This window comes from Chlamydotis macqueenii, chromosome 6 (assembly GCF_036417535.1).
Source record: "Chlamydotis macqueenii isolate bChlMac1 chromosome 6, bChlMac1.mat, whole genome shotgun sequence".
NCBI lineage: Eukaryota > Metazoa > Chordata > Aves > Otidiformes > Otididae > Chlamydotis > Chlamydotis macqueenii.
The window spans coordinates 25,148,263-25,164,687 of NC_141561.1; the positions used below are offsets into that span (position 1 = coordinate 25,148,263).

The 16,425-nt window shown below is 36.3% G+C and overlaps 1 protein-coding gene across 1 annotated transcript in view; it reads left to right on the forward strand.

Moving 5' to 3' along the window:
- Positions 1-15,707, forward strand: part of OSBPL6 (oxysterol binding protein like 6) — a 125,211-nt gene extending 109,504 nt beyond the window's left edge. Inside the window, exons 15-26 of the mRNA XM_086750556.1 lie at positions 819-926; positions 3,291-3,428; positions 4,833-4,920; positions 5,120-5,373; positions 7,470-7,607; positions 7,966-8,029; positions 8,640-8,718; positions 9,940-10,084; positions 11,180-11,324; positions 12,287-12,413; positions 12,993-13,115; positions 14,107-15,707. Of these exons, the coding sequence (XP_086606682.1) occupies positions 819-926; positions 3,291-3,428; positions 4,833-4,920; positions 5,120-5,373; positions 7,470-7,607; positions 7,966-8,029; positions 8,640-8,718; positions 9,940-10,084; positions 11,180-11,324; positions 12,287-12,413; positions 12,993-13,115; positions 14,107-14,215 (1,518 nt within the window). The 3' untranslated portion in view covers positions 14,216-15,707. The remainder of the gene's footprint in view (positions 1-818; positions 927-3,290; positions 3,429-4,832; positions 4,921-5,119; positions 5,374-7,469; positions 7,608-7,965; positions 8,030-8,639; positions 8,719-9,939; positions 10,085-11,179; positions 11,325-12,286; positions 12,414-12,992; positions 13,116-14,106) is intronic.
- Positions 15,708-16,425: the final 718 nt, after the last annotated feature.

Consider the following 16,425-nt stretch of genomic DNA (forward strand, 5'->3'; position numbering starts at 1 on the left):
TTTCTATTGAAAGAGTATGTCTGACTGTTCTTTTTTATAATCCTCAGTGCTGGGGATATATTAGGTTTAAGTCAGTTCATGTTGTAGGTATGTAACATTATACTTTTTCTGGATTTCAGAATCTTGCACGAGTCTTTCTGGATAACGGACAGAATGTATATATGCACCTAAATTTATAATCTAGGTTGGGCTTTTAAAAAGGAGACATATCCACAGATACCAGACACAAGTTGAATTCTATTGGTATTTGTGACACTCTAATGGATCAGTAATTTGAAATGAGTATACACATACAAACATGTCAAATTGATCTGGATGGGCAAACTAGCAATTATGTTGTTTTGGCTGGAAAGGAAGCAATTTCCTTTTTTTTAGGCTCTAAGTGCTGATAACCTTAGTTCAGAGAGGCCTGTATAGTTGTAAACCAAGAATTGTCTCTTTAGGCATTTTGTGGGTAGTTCCCATTTGTTGCTCTGCAGTTTTGTTCTTTTTTGCTGCATTCACTCCCCATTTCCACAATGTACATAACCCACTAGTGTACCTGCTAAAGAGCTATCTGAAAAATTAAGGTAGAATGCTACTGTTACATTGTGGGAGAATATCTGTCCCTTCTGCCTCCTGAAAATGACTGAAGGCAAGCCAACCAAAACACTAAATCATATTAGAGAGGATCTCAAAATAGGTATCTCTCTAAAAATGGAAGAAAGGAGATTCCGTGATTTCTTAGGAAATTGCTGGGAAGAAGCTACTTTTTTTTCTTTCTCCTGTTTAATGCTTACTTTTTAATTTTAAATGAAATGTGCAATTTTTATTTTAAGGCTCTCAACCAGAATGCTGAACTAAGGAGTCGCTTGAACAGAATACATTCAGAATCTGTTATTTGTGATCAGGTTGTCAGTGTAAATATTATCCCTAGTCCTGATGAGGTAAGACTTTGGCCTTTAATGGATTTAGAGTACAATCAAACCTTGCTAATTCTCACTAATAGCTAAAACACACCTGGCAAATTATAGAATTTTTCAGATTGGCAAAGTGCTCATTTATAGAAAAAGTCAGATTATATTTTCCCTACATAAAATAAAACCTCTGTCTTTTATTTTGCATATGTCAGATCTCATGAAAGAGCTTAGTTTGGTCTCTGCAGAAAAACAGGGAAAGACTCCAGTTTTGGAATATTAATTGTTGGCTGTGGGAATTAGTGAGGTTTTACTGTATTTGAATGTAACACACAGTAGCTCACCAATTCTGTATCTTAGTTTCTCGCCAAATCAATGGAACAGTTTAGTATTTAATGGCCTGATCCTGCAAGGGCTTAAAGGGCTGGATGTTTAATTTCTTAAGTGGGACTGCTGAAATCAAAAGGTTCAGTCTATGAACCAAGCATTATGCTAGTATTGTGTTTGCAATGTTTAGCTAGTCTTTCGTGTTTTGCATTCCTCAGTCAATAGATTACCAAACATTTGTATTAATAACAAGTCAGCTTCTCTCATAAGAAGGACAAATCTGAATTTGTATGTTTGAATTTGTATGAGCTGTAGTATGTTACAATTAATGTGGTCACTTTAACAACCATTCTGCTTGCATTTTACCAAAATATTTTTCATTTGTCATTTCCACTAATTTTTTCTATGCATATGCCATTTCAATTAACATACTCTTGTCTCCTAATCATTTCTTCCAACAAGAAAGGAAGGTGAAAATGTATTTCCAATTACATTTGTTTATTTGCTTCTTGAAAATGTCCAAACAATTCTTCCAAGAGTCTGGCATGTTGGAGACCTAGCAACAGAAAATGGAGGTTAAGCAGTGTCACAGCACAGCAATCTACAGTGAGGTTCTAAGAAACGACCACCTCTTCTGTTTTCTATTTTTCATTGGTTAGCTGTTTCCTTTTCATATGTACACTGTTATTTGGTACAAGTGTGTCTGACTGAAGGAGTTTTTCAACTCAGAAAAAAACTCACCCCAGAACTTCATGGGGCTCCCATTCACTTTTTCTCTTGATGGCTTTATGTAGATAATCTTGCAGTGTGTAGATAGTGCCTGTGTGAGCATCTTTTTCAGGTAGGGGCATGTGTATTTTTTCAAATCCTCTAGCTTAAACAAAAACTTAGAATTTTAATCACTTCCTGTAGAGATAAGTGAAATGAGCTTCTGTTTCGATTAGAATTCATCAAACATCATAAACTGTCTCAAACATATAAGCCCCACTGAAAAAGTTTTTTGACTTTTTGGCTTATTTATGATTTTTTTTTTTGTTAGTGCATTTTGAGGCAACTATATAGAATAATTCTACAGGATTAAGATGTCAACAATACCATTTTCAGGACTTCTGTAGTAAGATTAATGGGGATGGAGTTGCAATCTGAAGAGTTAGCTGTGTTTAGAAGGGCTTCAGTAGTTTCATCTCTATTGATGCAACATGCTGTATAAATTAAGGGATTAAGTCAGAAGCCCGTTTCCTTCCACAGCAGGAGCTTCTTTGGTGGAATGGTACAGGGAGGGAATCTTGAATTTTTTTTTTCTTCCCCTTCTTAAAGTCGGTAGGGTAACATGTTGAAACCTGATGTTCCTTCCATCAATAGCAGGAAGAGGAAGATATGTTCCACTATTTAAATTAGCTTGCCCCCCTACTGATGTACACATAACACAATTTTGAACCTTTGCCTTTGCTGTTAAATTCTTTTTATAATAAACCGTAGAGTTTAGTAGTATTGAGTCAGTGTTAATGGCATAATTCAAATTAGATTTGGAGTACAGACATGGAATAAAAGCACATAAATATATATTATAGCCATCTTCCTCAATATTCAGATGTTTCAAGCATTTGTAACTAAACTGGTTTGCAAGTGTGTTTATTTGGAGAGTAACTTAGAACTTCCAGACCTTATAAAGCTTTGTATTTGAGTTTTGGTTGTATCAAAGCTAGCTCCCAGTGATGCAATTTGTTATGACCACGTGTGTTTTCATCTGAATTTCGTGGTTGAACTTGTCTGACACAATCCAGCTGTTGTCCACAAAATCATTCCTTTGGATACAGAACTAGATCTATGATTATTCATGCTGCTAAAGCTTAGCAGTTGATGCTGGGCAGGGACTGCTCAAAATGCACTTTGTTTTGTAGTTGTCAGTCTCATTTGTTAGGTACACACAAAGCCCTACTAAAATGCTATCTTTACTCTCTGTGTTTGTATTTGGCAGAGGAAAAATACTCAGGTGATTTACCCCTTCTATGCATATTTCTTTTATATTGGAAGTAATACTTTTATTTTTCTGTGCTTTATTTACAGACAGGTGAACAAATTCATGTCAGTTTGCCCTTGTCTCAGCAAGTTTCTAATGAGAGCAGACTTTCTATGTCTGAATCTGTTTCAGAGTTCTTTGATGCACAGGAAGTGCTTCTATCTGCCAGCTCATCAGAAAATGAGGTAGGCTATGACAGCATGCCGCAGCTTTGCTGTTGGACAGATTTAGGTATTGCTACCACGAGTGAATGTGTTTTGTTTTTTTGTTTTTTTTTTTTTTTAAGTAATGCTGCTTAAAATAAAATGATATCGAATGTCTAAAGTGTAGATAAATGAATCCGACACTTCCTTGTGATAAGGTGCAGAAGTTCCCCGAAATGTAAAACTGAGTTGGAAGTTGCTTGTATCAGCAGCTTATGTTCACTGCATGTCCTTGCTAAACTGTGGCAGTTTGAGATAAGGATGACATAGACAGGAGCAATTATGTCTGCCTAAGCAGTCAACTAATTTAGATTTTAAAATACTCTTAAAAAAAAAAAGTCTCCTAGTATACATATAAAGTTATCCTCTGTAATCAGGGAAGTAGACAACAGCCTGAAACATTGGCTCACTCAAGCTCAAAGTTGATGTAGTCAGATACAGTTGAGGCTCCTGAATCGTGTTGCTGTCCACGGCTTTTCTGTGCTATCCTGAATAAATTCTTCAGTCTAAAAAACTTATTTATTTTTAAAAATAGATTTTAATAAAGCCACAGTAGTGCTGTGGTCTACCACAACTCTTCTGTAAGAAGAAATAAGAGTATGCCACCATATTTTCTCTTTGATAAGGATTGCTCATGTGCCACAAGCTGGCACAACCACAACTAGAGTTGTACATCTAAAGAATTGAATGAATCTTTATCTTATTGTTTCTGGCAGATGTAAAGTACATGTTATCTCAATAGTCTGGATTGTCTGTATCAGCATGGAAAACTGATGTGTCTGTGTGGTATAACAAAATGGAAATTTTACAAAATCATGCCCAAGTGGTATAGCCCTTATAATAAATACTCTATCATCAGTAAATACTGTAAAATATTTTGAATGTAGTATTTCTGAAAAAAAATATTTTTTTTTGTTTAAAAAAATTCTTAGAAATAGTCTTAATACTGATGTAGTTCTTGTTTTGTAAAATGATAGGTTGATATTTATATAATTTTCTGCTGAAACACAAGCTGTATTTTGTTTGGTTCTTTATAAAGAGCACAAATCTGACTATCTCTTCTTACCTCCCATCCTCAGGATGTTACATTGAACATTTTTTGTTCATCTGTGATCTCATTTGAAGTCACTGTTTTGCAAATTTAATGCCTCTATTTGGCTTTGTAATAAGGAATTCGGAAACATAAGGAGAGCATAACATTAGTTTTGACACTTCTAGTGCGTTTGCAGTATGGGCTGATTGAAACATGCAGTTAATTTAGTTAAAAGCTTGAATTGGATAGAGATGATTTCTTTGAATATTTGTGTTTCAATTACTTATTTTTGCTTAATTTGTCAGTATATTTTATAGGTATTTGACTTAATTGATATGTTATTTATGTTTTAGGCTTCTGATGATGAATCTTATATCAGTGATGTGAGTGATAATATATCTGAGGACAACACCAGTGTTGCAGACAGCATTTCTCGGCAAAGTATACTGCTATGTTTTAAACTTTGAGAAATTACCTTGATTATGCTTATGTACCGGATTTACTGCATGTCTGTATAAGACCAACTCAGCTGAAATCAGTGAAGTTGGGCTTGCTTGTTCTGGCGGTGATTTAGTTCAATGGATAAGTCTGTTTTTCTTAATCTGGTGCTTTCTTGTGATAATATTTTTTCCCTTCCCAGTTCTTAATGGTGAGCTAACAGGAGGTGCATTCAGAAATGGACGGAGAACTTGTCTCCCAGCTCCCAGCCCTGACACCAGTAACATCAATCTGTGGAATATTTTGAGAAATAACATTGGCAAAGATCTTTCTAAAGTATCCATGCCAGTTGAGCTAAACGAACCTCTGAATACCTTGCAACATCTTTGTGAAGAGCTAGAATACAGTGAACTCTTGGACAAGGCTGCTGAAACAGATGATCCTTATGAACGCATGGTAATAAATTTAGTGTTGCACTTCTTATTTTTTTTTTGAAAAGGAGCTGTTGAGTGGAGGTGTGTGCAGGGTTCTCACTTGCTCTTCCTCTTTGCAGACAACAGACCTCCCTGCTGGGTCAGATGAATGCTGCGAACAGTTAGGGGTGGTAGGTTTCATCTCAACAAGGCTAAGGGACTTTTCTTGATTTCAAATCAAGTCCTGCAATTGTCACTCATTGATGTGAAGACTAATCTCACTCTCTAGGACTGTATATGTGGGCATTGGCAGTTTCTAACCCTGCAGCGTCCTTTCCTGGCTTTCAGTGATCAAGTCCAGCAGCACCCAAGAGCTAATCAAGTCAGTGGCTGGCTTATGATAAATGTAGGTGTCAATAAGATGTCATCCTAGGCAATTTCTAATAGAGAAGTTCCAAAACACCAAAAACAAAGTTTGCCTGGGCAGCTGTCTTCAGTTCCCCTGTAAGTATGTTTTGATTTTTTAACTGACAGCCAACAGCCTATGTTCAGCTCTCAGGGTGTTTTGATCTGTCATGTCTCCTTTTCCTCAGAAGAAACAAAGAAAGGCTGGTAGGGGAAAGTTGGCAGTGTTGTTGCTGAACCTATCTACTGTTCCCTGGTGTGTGTTGGCAGCACTGTGGATAAATGGGAGAAGAGAGATTGCCTGTGACTGTCATATAGCCACACGCTCAGGTCCATGAACTGTCGTGTTCATGTGGCCAGCAGAAGAGTGAGTGCTCCTAAACATTAGTATTTTTCTTCTTGCCACTGAAGAAGTTGGACCTGTCAGATGGTAGAGAGTTGAATTATTTATCATCACATGCTGTTTTCCTACAAGGCTCTGTATGTCCCTTGCAAAAGGGAGATCCTGTAAGGACTGGGCAGGGTTGTACTGAGTAAAGCAGGCTGGTGGCCTATAGGACTCAATGTCCTTTGTTCAAAAGCTTGTAAGGTGAGTATTGAAGGAGTCAGGAGAGTTCACGAAGGAAAAGCCACAGTGCAACTGAAAGCTTCCTTGGAAACATGGATTCAATCCCCTTCTCTGCTATGGATATCTAGTGCAATACTTGGGATGCAAGCCAAAAGTTTAACAAGCGCCTTAAAAATGCAAGTCGCACACCCAGGCTGAGGCATGCTGGACTACTTGTTGGAAGTGCTGAATACCCAAAGCATCAGTGGTAGCAGTGCTGTGAATATGTTACCTTCTTCTTCACCATTCTCTGAGAAGTTAGAACTTTGCTATCTTAAATAAGCATCCAAAAGTAGTGGAAACTTTTCTTCTTATTGCTCTATATATCAGAAGGATAGCAAAACCCCTAATTTTTCTGTGATGTCTTATAGTGAAATTCAGGAATAAGGTTTTGGAAGAATGAAAGTTTTTACTGTTGAAGAAAAGCTCATGAAAAGAGCATTAATTCTGTTGGTGCTGCATTTATGCATAATATGAAGTAAATAGAAAATGGAGCACCCATTACGCAGTGGGAAGAAAACAAAGCATGTAAAAGCTCACACGAATATAATGTCCTTGCTAACACGAGGAGAGGGAGACTTGGTTAAGGTTGACCCCTCTATTAGCAGATGATCCATAGCTGAATGATTTTTATCCCCATATTGCTTTTCTGAAGTTTTGTTTGGACTTCTGATCCTGAGATAACTGCATTAAGGACATCCTAAGTGAGAGCCATTTACGTTTGGCACTGAATGGTTCCTATAGGAAAATGGTATGTAATCTTGTCATTAGAAGTTGTCATATAGTATTTGTTACAGGGAGCATAGACTAGAGCTGATTCTATGTTTTATATCGTTAGTCAGTCATAAGCCTGCTCAAAGGCAGAAAAACAGTATCTTGTGCAGACTGTTATTTTAGGGGATTGTTGAGAGAGACTGACTGAGGCCATGAAGAAGAACAAATTATATCAACAAAAGAAATACAGTTTACACTGGTTCTGTCTGGGATGTATGGCTTCACTCTCAGGCATGCTTCATTAATCCAGCTTTCACTCTGAGAGGGGTGAGTTGTGTAATACCACATAGTGATGGCATATACACTAGAATCCCTACCTATTCCCACTTACGTTCTTGTCTGTATTTTCACAGGTTCTCATAGCTGCTTTTGCAGCGTCAGGCTATGCCTCTACGTACTTTAGAGCAGGAAGCAAGCCATTTAACCCAGTGCTTGGTGAAACTTATGAATGTATTAGAGAAGACAAAGGATTTCGATTTTTCTCCGAGCAGGTAAAGCTTGTTTCTAGATAGAGACTCGTGTTTAGATTTAGATTATGTGGTTTTTTGTTTTATAGAGTAATCTTTTTTTTTTTTACTAGTTAGAATGGTTTGCTTTCTTAGTAGTAAAGGAGGGTTGTTAGTATGACTGAGTTTTGCTAAGTGCTAGAAGTATATATTTTTGTAGTAATCACAAGGAAGTGTTTCAAGTACACAGCATTTTAAGTACAAACTTAAGTTGCATCTGTGTTCGTAGCAATATAGACTAATAAATAGTGTGGGCTATTTAGTATTTTCGTATTGCAGTAACAATGCTATTGTTTTAGAAATGAAAATGAATTGTTTTTAACTCAGACAAACTGTTTTCCAGGTTAGCCACCATCCTCCCATTTCGGCCTGTCACTGTGAATCGAAGAACTTTGTGTTTTGGCAAGGTATACTTTTTTGCTTCAAAAGCCTAAACTCCCTTTTTTTTATTAGCAAGTAAAAACTTTGTCTGTATAAGCTGAGCTTTGCATTTGGAACTTATTCAAAATTTCTATACTTATTATTTTTGTAGTAACATATTACAAACTGATGCTCAGAATTATTTAACTCTAAATTCTCATTCTTAAGAGTGAGCAATTGTGTTACAACTTCCCTTGTCACTTACAGTCTGTTTATACTTTTCTGCTTAAAAATTTTTACCAAGGAAGTTATTAGTTCTTACAAACACAAGCAGTTCTTTTTACACAGTTGAACAAGCAGCTCTTTCTTTCCTTGTGTCTACTGGCATATGCATTTAATTTGTATTGAATGTTTTCGTGAGATATTTGACCTATAGCACAGGCATGACTCCTAGAAGAAAATCACACTTATCTTTAGTTTTTCTGACCTAATGTTATTTTTTAGTATTTTTTTTTTTTTTGTATTTTCATGGCAACCTCATGTTGTCGTGTTTTAAAGTGGATGGTCTAGCACAGATCATCTCGTATGCCACACAGGTCACTGCAAGAGGGAGACTTTGGTCTTTTTAGTTTTGTAATCTTTTACTATTACATTCAGATATCAGGTGGAAAAACAAATTCTGGGGGAAATCAATGGAAATTCTGCCAGTTGGAACCTTGAATGTGACTCTTCCAAAGTAAGCTGCTGTCCTATTTCCTTTTGTTTTCAGTCTTTGCTGCAATCTAATCTGTGCTGCGTTGTGAATGGATTGGGGGGTAGTGTGTACAGACATCACATGAATTGTACTGGTGAGAGTTAGTGCCTAGCTTAAATCTCTCCTTAGCATACAGGTGGGGATACTGAAGCATTTTTGAGCCTGAAGATCCATTTGGTGTTTTGGAGGAAAAATATACAAACACTATAGAAAGCAATAGATAGAAGGGGGCCGAAATATTTTAGGAAAGAGAACCCAAGTTTTACAAGTACAGTAGTGATCAACTGTTCAGAAAAAGGCTGTGATATAGGACTGTCAGCAGCCAGCACTGTCCTTACTAGGGCTCTCAATACTGCTAAGTGTTCTCTCAGAACAACCACTGTTAACAATGTAAGGTCATTTTTCAAAATGTAGATAAGTCAAAACATGTTCTTCAGATGTTGACAGAGTAGTGGAAGTGGTTTCACCACAGGTCAGACTAGTTGCAAGTTGTAAATCCTAAGAATATGCAAGGAGAGGGTGCTTTAAACGTCTGCTGTTTTTGCAGTACTATTCCTGCTCCTGTGCATTGCAGCCAGGCATCATTCCACTTCACCTCTTTATCCATCTCCTGAAATTGAAGTGAATGCACTCAGGAGCGTCTTTGTCTTCTATCTTCATGCTTGTCCCTTAGCTCTGAAGGAGAATGTGCTTTGCACAATATAACTGTCTCATTTTATTCCCTTACTTGACAGTAGAGATGCTCTGGGGAAAGGAGTGATGTGCCGATGAGTTCTGACTTCCTACTTCCTTTCTGTTATCTCCTTTCCATATTTATTTTGTTCTATTTGTAGTTTAATTGCATTGTCAGCTTATAGCCTGAATTCAGCCTTATGTTGAACTTTGGGTCACTGTCTTGCTTCTAAAGGAATTGTGACCAAAGCACTTAATGCTCTGAGGACAGCCAATATGCCGTGCAGGGCTTCAGTGGTTCGTAGTGTCTTTATTTGTGGTTCATAGCACCATTCTTAGTTCTCTGCACTAGACCTTAGGTGAGCTACTCTGTGGAGGATTAATAATGTACCCAGAACTGGTGCTTTAATAAAGTAATCTACTTTTTGAGGAATATGGTCTTGTATTTATGATAATGGAGCTATGTTTTACTTTTTTGTCTGTAATGATCGTGATTAATATGTTACCAACTACTTGTTAATCTGTTCTTAGGTATGGAGACTACTATGTCTGGAACAAAGTCACTACTTGCATACATAATATTCTTAGTGGAAGGAGGTGGATAGAACACTATGGAGAGATAACCATCAGAAACACAAAAAGCAGTGTTTGTATTTGTAAACTCACATTTGTCAAGGTAACATATATATTCTATTACGTATCATATATTCATAAAACCCCATAGTTTAAGCACACATCAAAGTGTTTCCTCAGTATTTCTGAAATCCACATTCTGCATTTTCTTATCAACATTTGTAAATATATAAATTGTCAAACGAGAGTGCTATGTCAAGTAGTATGACTCCATTAAACATTTGCTATCAGAATATTGCATTGCTGTACAGCAGTGTGCTGTACTGTTTTTGGTTTTAGGTTAAAAATGAAATGTCAAAATTTATTTTCTAATACCATTGTAGACTTTTTATTTCTCTAAACACTCTAAACACTGTGCCATTTTACTTCTGCCTTTACTAGAATTTGGCAGTCAATATTTTATCTTTATAGATTAAATAATGCTGCTTTGGTTCTTAGTGTTTTAATGTTCAGGAAAGACCATATATAAAAGCAGGTCACTATATAGCTGTGTTACTATCAATTATTTTCCACCCAAATAAGTTTGTTTTTATATCGCAACAAAATACATCAATAGCATTGCAGTGTTAGCAATGGTGCGTTACTAAAAATCTGGAATTTATGCTTTGATGGATGTTTTGATAATGGGCAACTGGCTTAGGAGGTGAAGGTGTAAGAAATAAATGTGTCTAAGAGAAGCGAAACAGAAATACTGGCTGAACGTCTTCCCTGCTGCAAACAGCAGTGTGCAGCACCCATCAAAGGATTCCCTTACATGTTCTGGTATATTCGGTGTTTCTCTGGATAGAAAGAGGAGAGTTAGCCGGCTCTGATCTTGCAACTTGCAAAGTATCATTTTTGCTGACTTGTGTGGGATTTGGGTTAATAAGCAACAATATAGTTCCCAGATGTCCAGATATCTTACATCCCTTTATACCAAAACCACGTATCAAATTATTCAGGGTTTCTTATATACTACATCAGTTAATATTCAGATCATCTGAATTTCAAATTCTGATATTCTTGGTTTCATGTGAGCTGTTCTGATACCAAATATGGACAGTCAGTGTCACGTATTAAGATTCATGCAGTATCTGTAATGGTACAATGGGTAATTAGAAAACCAGTGTGAAGCAATAATTCTCTGTTAAACTTGCAGGTGAACTACTGGAATTCAAATGTAAATGAAGTCCAAGGTGTTGTGATAGATCAAGAAGGGAAGGTGGTTCATCGCCTTTTTGGAAAGTGGCATGAAGGACTTTATTGTGGGGTGGCACCTTCAGCCAAATGCATATGGAGGCCAGGTAAGAAGCCTGTAATAAACTGGCAGGTGCTGTAGTGTAACTGTAAACTATATAAAGCTGTTTCAGCCATAATTTTAAACACAGAAAATACTACTGGAGAAATTACATTTCTGGCTAGACAAATAAACAAGAATTTACATGAGTTTACAATAATGATAAATGGAAATGCTCTCACAGGGTGTAGTCTTTTACATCTCAGTCTGACTCCTGGTCAAATACTCTGGGGTCCTGGGGTCAACATAAGAATGAAATTAAGAAAAAAAATTGATGTCTAAGGCCTGCCTGCCTTCTCACAGAGAGCAGGGTAGCTTATTTGGATTCAACAAATAGGAGGTGCCAGTTTGAGTTTGTTGTCATAATGCTTTATTAGTCTAAAGGATTGGTCTTCAGAGATTATTTCTGGAGCTGATTTCAACTTCTTTACTGCTTGCTTAGATGCAGTGAGGTTGAATTAGTCATCCTTTGCACCTATAGTATCTTTCATACATGTCGAGTGATGATGCAGGAGTTGGCATTATTGGTAGTATTTTGAACCCTACTCTGTATTGACAGTATTTTGAACCCTGCTTTGCACCCTGCTCTCTGCACTGGCTGCCGTTAGTGCTGAAGGTGTTGGACAGTTAGCTTTTGTACAGACATCTGATCAGCCCACTTTCTGGGGAACAGGAAGCTATGTTTAACTTTAAAATCTTGAAAACAGTAATTTTATTTAAAAAGGAAGGAAGATCATAAAAATTTTCAATCTGTTAGCATGTAATTACAACCTCTGCAGGATAAGTAGTTGAAATTAATATTTAGTGAAGATTGTTCCACCTAGAGAATAGCTTTTGATGCTTTTTAATTGTAAGTAAGAGTAAAATATATTATTTTTTTCTGTTATGATTTAATAAATAAATTAATCTCTTGCATATTTAGAGTAATAGTTTAAAAAGCTTCTTTCTTTCTCATATATATTCATACAGGCTCCATGCCAACCAATTATGAGCGCTATTATGGCTTCACAAGGTTTGCTATTGAGCTCAATGAATTAGATCCTTTGCTGAAAGATCTTCTTCCTACAACAGATGCACGATTCAGGCCGGATCAAAGGCAAGAATGCTTATTTATGCACTTAATGTTCGGTGGTTTTAAGGCTGGGTTTGGCTGAGTATTGGATCTTCTCTATGTTTTCACTACAGTCTAAACTAAGCTTTGAAGGATTCTGCTAGCAGAGAAGATATTCAGCATTGCAATCAAATTTCTGCCTTACACAGTTGAGGGAAAGTAGAAAGCATCTCGTTTGTATAGTAGAGCTGTGGTGCAGTCTTTGGGCAGAGGTAGGAGTCCTCATAACAAACTGGGAAGTCTGCCTCTGAAATGTCATGCCCTGCTGCTGTGAAAGGGAGCAACACTAATTCTGTCCTAATTCTCAGTTCATAGTACTTCAATGTTTGTGATAGGCTGAAGTTACTAAAGAAAGTATATGCCTTAGGCTAGAGGTCACATATAAGTACCTGGGAAGCCACGTCTCGGTTGTTCTTGTTATATGAGGTTATGACTACATCTGAAAGTGGGTGCAACACTGACAGCCAGCTTGGTTTCTGCTTGTATTTTGTGATGATTTGTGCTAGAAAATCTCTTGTTCTAGACACTGTATGATTGCTGTAGGACTTGCTGTTATTCATACAGGCTTCTGGAGGAAGGAAATGTGGAAGCAGCAGCGTCTGAGAAACAAAGAATAGAGGAACTCCAGAGAGGTCGGAGGCGGTATATGGAAGAAAACAGCATTGAATATGTACCCAAATTCTTTAAGTGAGTCTATTCATTTCTGTAGTAAGTCCGTGTTTTCTATAGAGTGACTGGACAAAGTACTACAAGAATTACCACCAACATCAGTTAATTGTGAAAGCCTGGAAAATGGCAATTTTAAGAAAAATAGTCGGATACTTGCTCTCTGCCTGAAGCAATTGTTACATAATTGAAAACTTCATAATGGAAAGATAATTTTCTTACAATCGGCAACAGTTATACACGTCTGCTACATGCCTTGGCCAGTGTTTTTTTGAACTCTGAAGTGGAATAGAAGTATAATATTAGGAACTAAGATTTAATTGCGTTACTGTTTTAAGCCAGTAATAGCAACCTGAACAACAATGTCATACATATATATCTCTATAAAATGTATCTAGAAATGTGTATATATACATGTTATATGTGTATATATAAATGACAATTTATACTTAAATGACAATTTATTTATTTTTGAGTGTAGGGTTTTTTTTTGCTTGTTTTCGTTTTTAATTAAGCATTTTTCTGAAACGAGATAGTCACAACAAATAGCCTGATGTTTCACGTGGGGAATCAAAGTGAAAAGACTGATTGTGCTTGATGCAGTTTTGTAGTGGAAGATAAGCAAAATACAGAGGAGACAAAAAATGTAGATGGTAAAAGGCTTGCATTCTGCAAGCTAGATCTCTTGGTTGATCCCCTGCACATAATCAGAGTCTGTAATGGCCAAAGAGGCTTTATGTGGCTCTAAGACCTGTTAACACAGATCAGAAAACAGATTTGTGATCTTGACTGTTTTCTAAATGTTCCACTTTTGATACAGGCAGATATTGATTTTTATTTCTAAATCCCTGACGGTTCTTGAGTCCTTTACAAATATGAAGTTGGATTTAGTATTAGGTAGATCAGACAGGTCTGGAATTTGATTTCAGATTGCATAAGAGCAGAGATCTGTGGTCAGAACTTTTTTTCCTCTCTCTCTCTCTCTTTTTTTTTTTTTTTTTTTCCCCTACAGAAAAGTTATCGACGCTAATCAGAGGGAAGCCTGGGTTACCAATGACACCTACTGGGAACTGCGAAAGGATCCTGGCTTTAGTAAAGTAGAAATTCCTGTACTTTGGTAAACTGAGAATGTAGATCTAGTAAACATATCACTCTGAAGAAAAAAAAATAACTATGCACAATATGTTTCTTATAGCTAAGCGTGGTTTGTGGGTCTACAGAAGAACCTATCATTCGCATTTATATTCATCTTTATAATGGACTTTTGAAAGTGCATTAGACGAGGCCCCTGACCACTTCTGGGATCTTTTTAATTTTGCAGCAGCCATTAAAAAAAAGAAAAAAAAAAAAAAGAAAAAAAAAGAAAAAAAGAAACATAAACCTTTTAAAGCTTAATACACTGAAAATTTTGAACAAAAGAAGCAGATGAGTTATCCAAAGTCACTCGGAAGAGGTGGTAAACACAAAACTGCAACCGGTGCTTTAAACAGACATTGGGAGTAATGTAATTTAAATTAAAAAAAAAAAAAGGAAGAAAGAGAAAAAAATCCATTTTGTTTCAACTATTTTTGTTAAAAACTCGTGGGTCACAACACTGTCATTTCTGGCTTCAGGTTAGTCCTTTGGTGTGATGTGCTTGGACTGGCCTTTGTCAAAAAGATGCTTTTCCGGAAGCTGTTCCCATTCATATGCCATTGTTCATGCCTTAAACAAAATATGAAGATGTACAGTAAGTGATTTTAAAATACCTATGCTTAGGCTTGTGTGAAGGGCAGATTTTTAAAGCACTAGAATTTTATCATAATATAAATATTGGAGAACCTGCATTATTTAAAATGAAAAGACAACAAAATGTCTAACTGTATTTCAGAGGAATGAGATCTACTGTACATGCTTTAGCTTTGGGAAGCTGACTGTATAATCAGACTGAAAAGAAACTGCTAACTTGAATTTGAGTCAATTTTGGTAAATCCATATGAATTGCTAGTCAGAAAGTTGATATTCTCAATGACTGATGCTGAGATGCAGTCATCACTTTTAGCACTGGCTGGACATAGTCTCACGGTGAATACCATTTCCCTGTAACTGTTTATACAATTAGAATTCCTTCAAGCTTTGCAACAGCGTTAAAAGCACAGAAAGATTTCATTGGAAGGTCTCTGGCTTCTCTCCAGAAGCTGGATAGTACTGTAAATGCAACTATTTTCTGCTACACACACAGGTGACTTTACTGGCGCTGTTTTTCCCCATCCACTTTTCTTATCTAAATTTATATTTGAGAGTATGGCAGAGGCTCCCATGCGTTGTAGCTAACAACTACTACTTGTGTTGCCAAAATAGCTTTTGTGCAAAATTATATTTTACAGTTTTTCATAAAGTGATTCTATATTTTTTGATTAAGAACCAAGTCTCTTATGTGTTGCTAAGCCTCATTTAATATATGTGGGTGAAGGCTTGGCACTTTCTATTTGAAAATCTCTGAAACATTAAACAGTAGGAGGGCAGATCTTAATAATAGGAAACAAAGTAATTTTATCAGGTAAAAACTGCATTCCATATGGTATGATCTAGTCTTCCATTTATGCATTTATTATACATCCAGGCACTGATGGTAGGTTAGATTTCATGCATATACACTGTATTTTTTTTTTTTACACATACACAGCATACATAGTGCACTTGATTTTTTCTATTTAAGATTAGCTAGGTATGTGATCCTGCCAGCAGAGCTGCTTGAACAGTTCTCAGTAGATTCCCACACATACCTGGCTCACTGCCTGCTTCTTCCTTTTGCAGGCTCAGGTCCCTACAGAACTGGGGTTACTTTGATTATTTAATATGCATTTAGTTCTCCCTCTTGTTTGTATGGCAAAGCAACTGGCAGAGCAACTAGCTACTAGTGAATTCCAGTTTCTTCACACAGTTCTGTTATCAGGTAGAACAATGAAAACCTAAAAAAAATATTAAGTAGACTTTCAAAGAATCTGAATGCTTATTAATTGCTTATGAATGTCTGGTATAAAAAAAACTGTGTGCAGGTTAACAGGATTTCTTCCAAAGAAAATTTTGAATTATTCAAAGGAGGATTTTTTTTTTTTTTTGGTTCTGCAATTGTTATTATAAAAAAATGAAAATATATCAAAGTTTGGGGTTTTTTAAAAGTCATATTTGGTTAACATCCTACTTGCTTTAATAACATTACACTATGAATCAAATTGGCACATTGTGTGCAAAGTAACAATTAATTATTCTGTGTTACTTTCTTTAAAAATAACATTATTAAACATTTGCCCACCTGATGCTCCAGTCTTTGTTCACCGTGATATTAGAA